Below are 15,325 nucleotides of genomic sequence, written 5' to 3' on the forward strand. Positions count from 1 at the left end.
GACTCACACACACACACACACACACACACACACACACACACACGCACGCACACACACACACGCACGCACGCACACACACACACACACACACGTACATAAACACACTCACAGACACACACACGTGTACATAAACATACAGACTCACACACACACACACACACACACACACACACACAGACACACAGACACACACACACACACACACACACACACACACACACACACACACACAAACACACACGTACATAAACACACATACAGGCTCTCGATTGTGTGCATGAGCACATACACACAAGTAAATAAACACACACACACACACACACACACACACACACACACACACACACACACACACACACACACACACACACACACACGTACATAAACACACATACAGGCTCTTGAGTGTGCGCATGAGCACATACACACAAGTAAATAAACACACACACACACACACACACACACACACACACTTGCGCACAGACTGGGAATACTGGTCTCTAATAGAAACTTTCAAGTTGTGCTCAACTTCAACCAGATTCCATTCTTAACTGCCTCAAAGTATTTCCATTCCCAAGTTGAAAATCCTGCACTAATTCAACTAATGCAGCCATATGCTGTCCTTATTTTATGTTTAATTTGGACTCCTTACATACACTTAATAGTGCAAAAGACTTACTATACCTTTCCCAGGAGGTAATGTATACAGTATTATTCTGTTTAATTGATTACTAAGAGGATATAAGAGATATAACAACTGGAACTGCACATTTTTAACAAAGCTCCCAGTTATCTTCAGTGCATGCCTGCTGCATTAACAATGGAGAGCTAAAAGACATGGGGCTGTATAAGTGGTGGGTAGATAAAGCTCCCAGAGTTTATAAATTACCACTAATAATTATTTAGAAAATAATAATTTCATTCACAGCAACAGCAATTAATAACGTATTCTTTTTTTGTTGCAGGACAAATGACATAGGATGAACACTGCCTGTCTTCTCTTACTGTCTGTCATATCGTCCCTCCTTCGGCTAACATCAGGGTTAGATCTTGGTCACAACGCATGTTCAGCATTGGTCTCTGGTGTGCTGTATGGTTCTTTCTCACTTAGAGACATATTTCCAACAATCTCTGCTGGCTGTTCTTGGACCTTGGAAAACCCCGACCCCACAAAGTACTCACTGTACCTGAAATTCAACAGAGAGGAACAGGTGTGCACCCACTTTTCTCCAATGGTACTGTCGCTGGACCATTACCTCTCCAACCAGAGCTGCACTCATGTGGATTATGTTGACTATGATGGCCTGGAGCTCTGTGAAAGCAGGACCCCTTTCACCTTTTTGCACTTTGATAAAAATTTTGTGCAACTTTGTCTCACAACAGAACCAGAGTCTGTACAGTTCTTGACTGAAGATATGCTGGAGTTCCATTTTGTGGAACTTGTTTTGATCAACAATGACAACTCCAGTCAGTTTACTTGTGGAGTTTTATGCCGATGGTTTGAAGACTGCTTGCGTGTTGGGGACTGGAGCCATCAGTGTGGGATTATGCAGAATGGATGCATTTGCCCAGACATACCTAGATGGCGAAATGCTTCAGTTTCAAATGTTATTTTAACATTATCCAGCAATGATTGCTGTGTGACAGAACTGCATTCTGGGAATGCTAATGGGTTAAATTCGGGAGAAGTAATGTATGGTAAGTTTATTCATTCTTTTAATTTAATTTACTACATTTACAGGTGGTGTTTAGATTTAATATTTTTTTATGTTCTTATTCTAAGACTTAATTTTATATTTTATGTAGAGTTTTATAACTACTACAATCACATTTGAATTATGTGGTTACCAGCAATGTATGTATTTATTTATTTACTGACATTTGATTACCTGGAAAATCTGACTGGGTAGGTGTCTCTTTTCAGAGGAGGTCCAGGGAGGAAAGCATCAAAGTGTTACAAAACATTTTGAGAACAATCATTTTACAGTCTTCAAAACTAATGCAAAAACATTTACAGTGACATAATGTGAAAACATTGGTTAAGAATAGATACAACTTATGTGACAATGATTTCTTATATAGAGAAATTAAAGGTAAGTTAGTATAATACAAGCAGGAATTGCAATATGAAGTGAGAGAAACAAACAGGTTGATAACATATTCAGAAAGAGAATCAGGGAAGGGAAATTGATAAAATCGCATAGTAAGTGAAGAAGGAAGATTAAGGAGGTGTTAGGTATGAATAGGCATTTGTTCAAGTTTAGGGATATAGTTTATTCTGGGGTTGAACAAGAACAGAGCTAACGTTTGGAAAAAAAAGTCTTTCAGAATGGTTTTAAAGGAATGGACTGGAAGAAGGGTATTGACCTGAGGCATACAGGTAAGGAGTTCCAGGCCTTAGCAACATGGTATAAGTACAAACCATGCCCAGCATATTTGATCGGTTTGTGGACATAGAGGATTGTTTGGTCACTGGATCACTGGATGTTTTTATTGCATGTTATTTAGTGCTGGACAAGCAGGAGGATGTTAGATAATTTTATAGGTTGTAAGACGTTGTGCATATGTTAATTGATTGGGTCGTTCTAACCAGTTTAGGCTTTTTAGTGCTGTACTGTGGTGGGTTCTGAAAGGGGTAGTTACAAATGTAGCCACTTTATTACAGCATGTTTTTGTATGTTGACTGACTTCACATTTGGTGTACGAAGGTTCAAAAACACAGACTGGTAAAAATAAAACTTGCATGAAATCATAAGACAGTACAAGACAAAACTCTGCTACAATGTAATTCGATATTTGTCGTTGGGTTTTGTTTTCTTAGCTATTTTGCTGTCTGAGATACAAAGTATACCAATGATGGAAGGTCTACGTCTGATATATTATTTTGTGTTAAAGTATGCATTTTCTATCAGTTTGTTATTAAGGTCATAGTTAAGTAGAAGTTGGAATGCTGATGTCTGTGTTTTTGGTGGCTTAATTTCAATGTATTCCATTAGGTAAAAGTTTCATTGGTCAGAGTCAATATAATGTGCCTTATTTTTTTGTTCATCAAGGTCTCAGATTCTCATAGACACACAAACACACTCATGCACTTGTATACACACACACACACACACACACACACACACACACACACACACACACACACACACACACACACACACAGTATCTTGCACATACATGGTTCTTTAAGTTCCCAAATGAGTATTTTCTTGCTAACATTCATTTCTTTGAAACTATGCTAATTTTGAAAGATTCTCATCCATTGAATAAGAAAATAAAGCTGTTTTATGAAAATGTGAAGATTTAGCATTAGGGATGTTGTATGCTATTTGAATAATATTAATAAGCAAACCTCTCAGCTGTATACATTTTACAGAATGTAGAGCTTTTTGCCTCTTATTTTTGTTTTGTTCCTCATAAAATTTATGATTTTTCTGACAAATGTCTAGCAAATCACTGAGAATTGAAGTTACTAAACAGTAACATATATTTGTGTTTCTGAACTTATATCTTTCAGAAAATGCATGGTAACGCAAAACCATTTAATCTACAAACTTTCCGGGTTTATAAGAGCAATATTTAAAAACTGTCAGTGGTTTTGGGCCTTTGTACCCCTGTTATTTTTATCTTTTTTTTCTGGATTTCTTGCACTTAGAGGTTGAGAGGTATGCTGGCCAATAGCACTGGGCTAATGTTTCTTATCATATGACCAGAAGCACCAGGCTAATGTTTTTATTACATGACTAAAGTAGCACCTGGGTAACATTTCTCATCACATGACCAGTAGCACCAGGCTAATGTTTTTATTACATGACCAGTAGCACCAGGCTAGTGTTTCTTATTACATGACCAGTAGCACCAGGCTAGTGTTTCTTATTACATGACTAAAGTAACACCAGGCTAATGTTTCTTATTACATGACCAGTAGCACCAGGCTAGTGTTTCTTATTACATGACTAAAGTAACACCAGGCTAATGTTTCTCATTATATGACCCATAGAACCAGGCTAATGTTTCTTATTACATGACCAGTAGCACCAGGCTTATGGTTCTTATTACATGACTAAAGTAGCACCTGGGTAACATTTCTTATCACATGACCAGAAGCACCTGGCTAATGTTTCTTATTACATGACCAGTAGCACCAGGCTAGTGTTTCTTATTACATGACTAAAGTAACACCAGACTAATGTTTCTTATTACATGACTCATAGAACCAGGCTAATGTTTCTTATTGCATGAACAGTAGCACCAGGCTAATCTTTCTTATTACATGACTAAAGTAACACTAGGCTAATGTTTCTTATTATATGACCCACAGAACCAGGCTAATGTTTCTTATTATAAGACCCATAGAACCAGGCTAATGTTTCTTATTACATGACCCACAGAACCAGGCTAATGTTTCTTATTACATGACTAAAGTAACTCCAGGCTGATGTTTCTTATTACATGACCAGTAGCACCAGACTAGTGTTTCTTATTACATGACTAAAGTAACTCCAGGCTAATGTTTCTTATTACATGACCCATAGAACCAGGCTAATGTTTCTTATTACATGACCAGTAGCACCAGGCTAGTGTTTCTTATTACATGACTAAAGTAACTCCAGGCTAATGTTTCTTATTACATGACTAATGTTTTTACTACATGACTAAAGTAACACCGGGCTAATGTTTCTTATTATATGACCAGTAGCACCAGACTAGTGTTTCTTATTACATGACCAGTAGCACCAGACTGTTTCTTATTACATGACTAAAGTAACTCCAGGCTAATGTTTCTTATTATATGACCAGTAGCACCAGACTAATATTTTTTATTACATGGCCAGTGGCACCAAGCAATATAGAATCAGGCTAATGTTTCTTATTACATGACTAAAGTAACACCAGACTAATATTTCTTATTACATGACCAGAAGCACCAGGCTAATGTTTCTTATTCTTATTAAATAATTAAAGTAGCACTAGGGGCTGATATTATTGGAGTGTTTGCATCTTACTTTGTGCTTCTTGGCTGGGGTTTTTCCCATGCAGCATTTGCATGTCCTTCCTGTATCCAAATGAGCTTTCACCAGTTACTCTGGTTTCCTACCATATCTCAACGTCATACCTTTATATGAAGTGGTGATTATCCAATACACGCATGCCTTGTTTGTGAATATGTATAACTGTGTATCTTGCTATTGATTTGTTTCTAGCCTGGGGATGATTGTTGTGTTTTCTGCAGTGTGAGTATCTATGTAAGTCCTGGCTCCCCTGTGGATCTGAACTAGTTAGATCAAGTAATCGGACAATGAACAAATGAGTGAATTAATTTACGTTCTTTTTATTGGGTTACTGCCAGTATGACTATAGCCTTCTGTAAGTGCAGACCTAAAGTGGTGTTTATTTGAGGGGGAGGGGTTGGCCTAACTATTGGGACATTTCCCTGTTCTTTTTTTAATAACGTGTTCCGGCATTTTAGATCTAATGAAGGTACCACATAACTGCATAAATGTTACCTTGGCTTAATATCTCACCTGAAGGCCAGCACCTGAGGAGTGTGGCACCCCGTTCCCTACTGTTAAGTTATTATAATTAGAAAATGAGTTGAAGAGCCCCATGCAAGGGTGGTTGTGCCATCAAAGATGAGTGTGCAGCCACTGAAATAAAGGGCATTATCAACACATGAGGCATGGGTTCGATCCAGTTAAATGACTAGCTTGGAACACAAAATATGCATCTGTAGTTTGTAAACATTCAGTTCTGGTTTTGAGAAGGTAGGCATTTTGCTCTGGTTTAAACTACCACTTAAAGACTGCATTAAGTAGATGCCATGTTGATGACAATACAGTGCACAATGCAACTCTCTGCTTAAAAGTTACTGCTTCATTTTATAGATTACATTGGGATGTGCTCCCCCCATTTAATTATCATTTAACTTAAGCAAATATGTTCTTATTATGTGTTACGATCATATTTCAAAAGGGTTCATGCAGCAGGGAATGATGTTACGACATCTGCCCCTACAACACCTACACTACAAACAGTCTTTTCTTCCAGATATATGGAAGTGATTTCTTTGTTTGTTTTTGTTGAGTAGTAAGTCACAGCAAAGCAGAGTCATTTTACAGTGGAAGTCTTGGAAGAATAGCTCTGATAAACAGTAATTAATATACCCACATGAAAAAGACACATCGGTAGACATTCAAAACAATAAGATAATGTACAGCGTGAAAGCAGTGCCTGAATAATTAAGGTCTAGCATATTAGAATAGTAAACAATACTTGCAAAAAAAGCAGCACATAATAAAATTCCAGCTATTATTCTCTAGATTTCTCTTATAAATAGACAAAAATGTAAAAATGAAGATTTGCGTAGTGCAGCAAAATGTAAACTGGAGGTTACTGGGAATAAGAAGAGGATGAACAGACTAGTCAGAGGTTTAAATAATAGGTATCTATACAGAGGGGTGAGAGCGAAAAGGTACCATACAGACACTGACTCTGGACAGTGTCGGCGAGTGTACAGGGTCATTGTACAAAAGGGAAGCTCCTTACTGCGTCTGAGTTTCTTTTGATTTGTTTGTTTGGTTTGTTTGGCATCAGTATGGGTGAGCTCTAATGGCCGTTCTTACTCATGATCCAGGCCATGACAGAAAGAATACAGTGGTCTGTATAACAAAGGGCACAGTCCATTTCCAGTGCATTTTTATATTAAAAGCTTATTTTTATGATATTTTAAAGTACATTTTTCCTAAAATGTGTCAGTGTTGCTGCAAATGAAAAGTGGTACTAAAGGAAGAAACTCCTGCAGTAGAATGTAGTTCAAAAAAAGAGGCAAAGCTGAGCATGAAATGCATATCTGTAGGATGTGTGTCCAAAGAACAAATATTCACGTGGTGTACCTTCCCTACAGGAAGGAGGTTGCAGAAGTAGACCTTCAAATGAAGTACTTTTTCCATAATTCAAAAGGGTGGCACCTTGTGGGGAGTGAGAAAGCAGTATTGCTGCAGTGACACAAAAACTGTATATCAGAAAACAAGGGTACACAAACAGCCCAGGGCATTCAGCCCTGGGGTACATAAGCAGTCCAGCACATTCAGCCATTGAGATAATGTATCAGTTCTAGTTAGTGTCTCGTTTGGGAGGATTTCAGAGACATACTGTTTTTGTGTATTGTGAGAAACAACTTAGTTATATGTCGTAGTACAATACAGTTGTTGGAGCAGACTGGCATTCATAGAACGTACTTTTATGTGGCACCAGCTACAGTATAATGTGCTCAGGACTTTTCGATGCTCAGGATGTATCGACGCTCAGGACTTATCGATGCTCAGGACTTATCGACGCTCTGGATTTATTGATGCTCAGAACTTATTGATGTTGCAAACTTATCGATGCTCGGGACTTATTGATGCTCAGGACTTATCGATGCTGGGGACTTATCTATGTTTGGGACTTATCAATGCTCAGGACTTATTGATGCTCAGGAGTTATTGATGCTCAGGACTTATCGATGCTCAGGACTTATCAATGCTTGGGACTTATTTGAAGCTGGGGACTTATTGATGCTCAGGACTTATTGATGCTCAAGAATTATCAATGCTCGGGACTTATTGATGCTCAGGACTTATTGTGCCACTAAGCAGATGTTCACGAGGGACACTATTCACAGACATGTAACCCACTGACCCCTGATGGGAATGAAAGATGCATCCTGATCAATTGACGTGAGTGGAAATGAGATGCTACCATTACATTATGCTTCTTTCCAACCAGATAGTAACATATCTGTGATTGCAGCTTCCATGCTATGGTTAAACAGAAAGTATAGTATTTGAAGTAAACTGCTGGTTTATGAAGAGTCATTTGGTGCTGGATAGGAATGCTCTGAGAAATATGTGCTGAATGTGAGTACATGTACCTGGGGATAGCTGCTGTAGCAGAAATAAAGGCCTTTTATTAACTGCAGATTTCACTGATGGGGAGGGATTGGAGAGGGTCTCACATACAGTGTAGTAAACACAGCTGATTGTGAGCTGTACTAAAGGATTCCGTAGTGAAGGGTGTGAGCTGTATTAAAGGATTCAGTAGTGAAGGGTGTGAGCTGTACTAAAGGATTCAGTAGTGTAGGGTGTGAGCTGTACAAAAGGATTCAGTAGTGAAGGGTGTGAGCTGTACTAAAGGATTCAGTAGTGTAGGGTGTGAGCTGTATTAAAGGATTCAGTAGTGAAGGGTGTGGGCTGTACTAAAGGATTCAGTAGTGTAGGGTGTGAGCTGTACTAAAGGATTCAGTAGTGTAGGGTGTGAGCTGTACTAAAGGATTCAGTAGTGTAGGGTGTGAGCTGTACTAAAGGATTCAGTAGTGTAGGGTGTGAGCTGTACTAAAGGATTCAGTAGTGTAGGGTGTGAGCTGTACTAAAGGATTCAGTAGTGTAGGGTGTGAGCTGTACTAAAGGATTCAGTAGTGTAGGGTGTGAGCTGTACTAAAGGATTCAGTAGTGTAGGGTGTGAGCTGTACTAAAGGATTCAGTAGTGAAGGGTGTGAGCTGTACTAAAGGATTCAGTAGTGTAGGGTGTGAGCTGTACTAAAGGATTCAGTAGTGTAGGGTGTGAGCTGTACTAAAGGATTCAGTAGTGTAGGGTGTGAGCTGTACTAAAGGATTCAGTAGTGTAGGGTGTGAGCTGTACTAAAGGATTCAGTAGTGTAGGGTGTGAGCTGTACTAAAGGATTCAGTAGTGTAGGGTGTGAGCTGTACTAAAGGATTCAGTAGTGTAGGGTGTGAGCTGTACTAAAGGATTCAGTAGTGTAGGGTGTGAGCTGTACTAAAGGATTCAGTAGTGAAGGGTGTGAGCTGTACTAAAGGATTCAGTAGTGTAGGGTGTGAGCTGTACTAAAGGATTCAGTAGTGAAGGGTGTGAGCTGTACTAAAGGATTCAGTAGTGTAGGGTGTGAGCTGTATTAAAGGATTCAGTAGTGTAGGGTGTGAGCTGTACTAAAGGATTCAGTAGTGAAGGGTGTGAGCTGTACTAAAGGATTCAGTAGTGTAGGGTGTGAGCTGTACTAAAGGATTCAGTAGTGTAGGGTGTGAGCTGTACTAAAGGATTCAGTAGTGTAGGGTGTGAGCTGTACTAAAGGATTCAGTAGTGTAGGGTGTGAGCTGTACTAAAGGATTCAGTAGTGTAGGGTGTGAGCTGTACTAAAGGATTCAGTAGTGTAGGGTGTGAGCTGTACTAAAGGATTCAGTAGTGTAGGGTGTGAGCTGTACTAAAGGATTCAGTAGTGTAGGGTGTGAGCTGTACTAAAGGATTCAGTAGTGAAGGGTGTGAGCTGTACTAAAGGATTCAGTAGTGTAGGGTGTGAGCTGTACTAAAGGATTCAGTAGTGAAGGTTGTGAGCTGTACTAAAGGATTCAGTAGTGTAGGGTGTGAGCTGTACTAAAGGATTCAGTAGTGAAGGGTGTGAGCTGTACTAAAGGATTCAGTAGTGTAGGGTGTGAGCTGTACTAAAGGATTCAGTAGTGAAGGGTGTGAGCTGTACTAAAGGATTCAGTAGTGTAGGGTGTGAGCTGTATTAAAGGATTCAGTAGTGAAGGGTGTGAGCTGTACTAAAGGATTCAGTAGTGTAGGGTGTGAGCTGTACTAAAGGATTCAGTAGTGTAGGGTGTGAGCTGTACTAAAGGATTCAGTAGTGTAGGGTGTGAGCTGTACTAAAGGATTCAGTAGTGAAGGGTGTGAGCTGTACTAAAGGATTCAGTAGTGTAGGGTGTGAGCTGTACTAAAGGATTCAGTAGTGTAGGGTGTGAGCTGTACTAAAGGATTCAGTAGTGTAGGGTGTGAGCTGTACTAAAGGATTCAGTAGTGAAGGGTGTGAGCTGTACTAAAGGATTCAGTAGTGTAGGGTGTGAGCTGTACTAAAGGATTCAGTAGTGTAGGGTGTGAGCTGTACTAAAGGATTCAGTAGTGTAGGGTGTGAGCTGTACTAAAGGATTCAGTAGTGAAGGGTGTGAGCTGTACTAAAGGATTCAGTAGTGTAGGGTGTGAGCTGTACTAAAGGATTCAGTAGTGTAGGGTGTGAGCTGTACTAAAGGATTCAGTAGTGTAGGGTGTGAGCTGTACTAAAGGATTCAGTAGTGTAGGGTGTGAGCTGTACTAAAGGATTCAGTAGTGAAGGGTGTGAGCTGTACTAAAGGATTCAGTAGTGTAGGGTGTGAGCTGTACTAAAGGATTCAGTAGTGTAGGGTGTGAGCTGTACTAAAGGATTCAGTAGTGTAGGGTGTGAGCTGTACTAAAGGATTCAGTAGTGTAGGGTGTGAGCTGTACTAAAGGATTCAGTAGTGTAGGCTGTGAGCTGTACTAAAGGATTCAGTAGTGTAGGGTGTGAGCTGTACTAAAGGATTCAGTAGTGTAGGGTGTGAACTGTACTAAAGGATTCAGTAGTGTAGGGTGTGAGCTGTACTAAAGGATTCAGTAGTGAAGGGTGTGAGCTGTACTAAAGGATTCAGTAGTGTAGGGTGTGAGCTGTACTAAAGGATTCAGTAGTGAAGGGTGTGAGCTGTACTAAAGGATTCAGTAGTGTAGGGTGTGAGCTGTACTAAAGGATTCAGTAGTGTAGGGTGTGAGCTGTACTAAAGGATTCAGTAGTGTAGGGTGTGAGCTGTACTAAAGGATTCAGTAGTGAAGGGTGTGAGCTGTACTAAAGGATTCAGTAGTGAAGGGTGTGAGCTGTACTAAAGGATTCAGTAGTGTAGGGTGTGAGCTGTACTAAAGGATTCAGTAGTGTAGGGTGTGAGCTGTACTAAAGGATTCAGTAGTGTAGGGTGTGAGCTGTACTAAAGGATTCAGTAGTGAAGGGTGTGAGCTGTACTAAAGGATTCAGTAGTGTAGGGTGTGAGCTGTACTAAAGGATTCAGTAGTGAAGGGTGTGAGCTGTACTAAAGGATTCAGTAGTGTAGGGTGTGAGCTGTACTAAAGGATTCAGTAGTGTAGGGTGTGAGCTGTACTAAAGGATTCAGTAGTGTAGGGTGTGAGCTGTACTAAAGGATTCAGTAGTGTAGGGTGTGAGCTGTACTAAAGGATTCAGTAGTGAAGGGTGTGAGCTGTACTAAAGGATTCAGTAGTGTAGGGTGTGAGCTGTACTAAAGGATTCAGTAGTGAAGGGTGTGAGCTGTACTAAAGGATTCAGTAGTGTAGGGTGTGAGCTGTACTAAAGGATTCAGTAGTGTAGGGTGTGAGCTGTACTAAAGGATTCAGTAGTGAAGGGTGTGAGCTGTACTAAAGGATTCAGTAGTGTAGGGTGTGAGCTGTACTAAAGGATTCAGTAGTGTAGGGTGTGAGCTGTACTAAAGGATTCAGTAGTGTAGGGTGTGAGCTGTACTAAAGGATTCAGTAGTGTAGGGTTTGAGCTGTACTAAAGGATTCAGTAGTGTAGGGTGTGAGCTGTACTAAAGGATTCAGTAGTGTAGGGTGTGAGTTGTACTAAAGGATTCAGTAGTGTAGGGTGTGAGCTGTACTAAAGGATTCAGTAGTGTAGGGTGTGAGCTGTACTAAAGGATTCAGTAGTGAAGGGTGTGAGCTGTACGAAAGGATTCAGTAGTGTAGGGTGTGAGCTGTACTAAAGGATTCAGTAGTGAAGGGTGTGAGCTGTACTAAAGGATTCAGTAGTGTAGGGTGTGAGCTGTACTAAAGGATTCAGTAGTGTAGGGTGTGAGCTGTACTAAAGGAATCAGTAGTGTAGGGTGTTAGCTGTACTAAAGGATTCAGTAGTGTAGGGTGTGAGCTGTACTAAAGGATTCAGTAGTGTAGGGTGTGAGCTGTACTAAAGGATTCAGTAGTGTAGGGTGTGAGCTGTACTAAAGGATTCAGTAGTGTAGGGTGTGAGCTGTACTAAAGGATTCAGTAGTGTAGGGTGTGAGCTGTACTAAAGGATTCAGTAGTGTAGGGTGTGAGCTGTACTAAAGGATTCAGTAGTGAAGGGTGTGAGCTGTACTAAAGGATTCAGTAGTGAAGGGTGTGAGCTGTACTAAAGGATTCAGTAGTGTAGGGTGTGAGCTGTACTAAAGGATTCAGTAGTGTAGGGTGTGAGCTGTACTAAAGGATTCAGTAGTGTAGGGTGTGAGCTGTACTAAAGGATTCAGTAGTGTAGGGTGTGAGCTGTACTAAAGGATTCAGTAGTGTAGGGTGTGAGCTGTACTAAAGGATTCAGTAGTGTAGGGTGTGAGCTGTACTAAAGGATTCAGTAGTGTAGGGTGTGAGCTGTACTAAAGGATTCAGTAGTGTAGGGTGTGAGCTGTACTAAAGGATTCATTAGTGTAGGGTGTGAGCTGTACTAAAGGATTCAGTAGTGTAGGGTGTGAGCTGTACTAAAGGATTCAGTAGTGAAGGGTGTGAGCTGTACTAAAGGATTCAGTAGTGAAGGGTGTGAGCTGTACTAAAGGATTCAGTAGTGTAGGGTGTGAGCTGTACTAAAGGATTCAGTAGTGTAGGGTGTGAGCTGTACTAAAGGATTCAGTAGTGTAGGGTGTGAGCTGTACTAAAGGATTCAGTAGTGTAGGGTGTGAGCTGTATTAAAGGATTCAGTAGTGTAGGGTGTGAGCTGTACTAAAGGATTCAGTAGTGTAGGGTGTGAGCTGTACTAAAGGATTCAGTAGTGTAGGGTGTGAGCTGTACTAAAGGATTCAGTAGTGTAGGGTGTGAGCTGTACTAAAGGATTCAGTAGTGTAGGGTGTGAGCTGTACTAAAGGATTCAGTAGTGTAGGGTGTGAGCTGTACTAAAGGATTCAGTAGTGTAGGGTGTGAGCTGTACTAAAGGATTCAGTAGTGTAGGGTGTGAGCTGTACTAAAGGATTCAGTAGTGTAGGGTGTGAGCTGTACTAAAGGATTCAGTAGTGAAGGGTGTGAGCTGTACTAAAGGATTCAGTAGTGTAGGGTGTGAGCTGTACTAAAGGATTCAGTAGTGTAGGGTGTGAGCTGTACTAAAGGATTCAGTAGTGTAGGGTGTGAGCTGTACTAAAGGATTCAGTAGTGTAGGGTGTGAGCTGTACTAAAGGATTCAGTAGTGTAGGGTGTGAGCTGTACTAAAGGATTCAGTAGTGTAGGGTGTGAGCTGTACTAAAGGATTCAGTAGTGTAGGGTGTGAGCTGTACTAAAGGATTCAGTAGTGTAGGGTGTGAGCTGTACTAAAGGATTCAGTAGTGAAGGGTGTGAGCTGTACTAAAGGATTCAGTAGTGTAGGGTGTGAGCTGTACTAAAGGATTCAGTAGTGAAGGGTGTGAGCTGTACTAAAGGATTCAGTAGTGTAGGGTGTGAGCTGTATTAAAGGATTCAGTAGTGTAGGGTGTGAGCTGTACTAAAGGATTCAGTAGTGAAGGGTGTGAGCTGTACTACAGGATTCAGTAGTGTAGGGTGTGAGCTGTACTAAAGGATTCAGTAGTGTAGGGTGTGAGCTGTACTAAAGGATTCAGTAGTGTAGGGTGTGAGCTGTACTAAAGGATTCAGTAGTGTAGGGTGTGAGCTGTACTAAAGGATTCAGTAGTGTAGGGTGTGAGCTGTACTAAAGGATTCAGTAGTGTAGGGTGTGAGCTGTACTAAAGGATTCAGTAGTGTAGGGTGTGAGCTGTACTAAAGGATTCAGTAGTGTAGGGTGTGAGCTGTACTAAAGGATTCAGTAGTGAAGGGTGTGAGCTGTACTAAAGGATTCAGTAGTGTAGGGTGTGAGCTGTACTAAAGGATTCAGTAGTGAAGGGTGTGAGCTGTACTAAAGGATTCAGTAGTGTAGGGTGTGAGCTGTACTAAAGGATTCAGTAGTGAAGGGTGTGAGCTGTACTAAAGGATTCAGTAGTGTAGGGTGTGAGCTGTACTAAAGGATTCAGTAGTGAAGGGTGTGAGCTGTACTAAAGGATTCAGTAGTGTAGGGTGTGAGCTGTATTAAAGGATTCAGTAGTGAAGGGTGTGAGCTGTACTAAAGGATTCAGTAGTGTAGGGTGTGAGCTGTACTAAAGGATTCAGTAGTGTAGGGTGTGAGCTGTACTAAAGGATTCAGTAGTGTAGGGTGTGAGCTGTACTAAAGGATTCAGTAGTGAAGGGTGTGAGCTGTACTAAAGGATTCAGTAGTGTAGGGTGTGAGCTGTACTAAAGGATTCAGTAGTGTAGGGTGTGAGCTGTACTAAAGGATTCAGTAGTGTAGGGTGTGAGCTGTACTAAAGGATTCAGTAGTGAAGGGTGTGAGCTGTACTAAAGGATTCAGTAGTGTAGGGTGTGAGCTGTACTAAAGGATTCAGTAGTGTAGGGTGTGAGCTGTACTAAAGGATTCAGTAGTGTAGGGTGTGAGCTGTACTAAAGGATTCAGTAGTGAAGGGTGTGAGCTGTACTAAAGGATTCAGTAGTGTAGGGTGTGAGCTGTACTAAAGGATTCAGTAGTGTAGGGTGTGAGCTGTACTAAAGGATTCAGTAGTGTAGGGTGTGAGCTGTACTAAAGGATTCAGTAGTGTAGGGTGTGAGCTGTACTAAAGGATTCAGTAGTGTAGGGTGTGAGCTGTACTAAAGGATTCAGTAGTGTAGGGTGTGAGCTGTACTAAAGGATTCAGTAGTGTAGGGTGTGAGCTGTACTAAAGGATTCAGTAGTGTAGGGTGTGAGCTGTACTAAAGGATTCAGTAGTGTAGGGTGTGAGCTGTACTAAAGGATTCAGTAGTGTAGGGTGTGAGCTGTACTAAAGGATTCAGTAGTGTAGGGTGTGAGCTGTACTAAAGGATTCAGTAGTGTAGGGTGTGAACTGTACTAAAGGATTCAGTAGTGTAGGGTGTGAGCTGTACTAAAGGATTCAGTAGTGAAGGGTGTGAGCTGTACTAAAGGATTCAGTAGTGTAGGGTGTGAGCTGTACTAAAGGATTCAGTAGTGAAGGGTGTGAGCTGTACTAAAGGATTCAGTAGTGTAGGGTGTGAGCTGTACTAAAGGATTCAGTAGTGTAGGGTGTGAGCTGTACTAAAGGATTCAGTAGTGTAGGGTGTGAGCTGTACTAAAGGATTCAGTAGTGAAGGGTGTGAGCTGTACTAAAGGATTCAGTAGTGAAGGGTGTGAGCTGTACTAAAGGATTCAGTAGTGTAGGGTGTGAGCTGTACTAAAGGATTCAGTAGTGTAGGGTGTGAGCTGTACTAAAGGATTCAGTAGTGTAGGGTGTGAGCTGTACTAAAGGATTCAGTAGTGAAGGGTGTGAGCTGTACTAAAGGATTCAGTAGTGTAGGGTGTGAGCTGTACTAAAGGATTCAGTAGTGTAGGGTGTGAGCTGTACTAAAGGATTCAGTAGTGTAGGGTGTGAGCTGTACTAAAGGATTCAGT

The 15,325-nt window shown here is 40.9% G+C and overlaps 1 protein-coding gene across 6 annotated transcripts in view; it reads left to right on the forward strand.

The window, feature by feature from the left end:
* ADGRB2 (adhesion G protein-coupled receptor B2) overlaps window positions 1-15,325 on the forward strand; it is a 5,411,420-nt gene that overhangs the window by 1,152,532 nt on the left and 4,243,563 nt on the right. For all 6 annotated transcript variants that reach the window (XM_044082710.1, XM_044082742.1, XM_044082734.1 and 3 more), the window contains one exon: window positions 966-1,698. In XM_044082710.1, coding sequence (XP_043938645.1) covers window positions 981-1,698 — 718 coding nt within the window. In that variant the 5' untranslated portion in view covers window positions 966-980. The remainder of the gene's footprint in view (window positions 1-965; window positions 1,699-15,325) is intronic.

The sequence above is a fragment of the Protopterus annectens genome, chromosome 1.part1 (assembly GCF_019279795.1).
Source record: "Protopterus annectens isolate FY-2018-M chromosome 1.part1, PAN1.0, whole genome shotgun sequence".
NCBI classification, from domain to species: Eukaryota; Metazoa; Chordata; order Ceratodontiformes; family Protopteridae; genus Protopterus; species Protopterus annectens.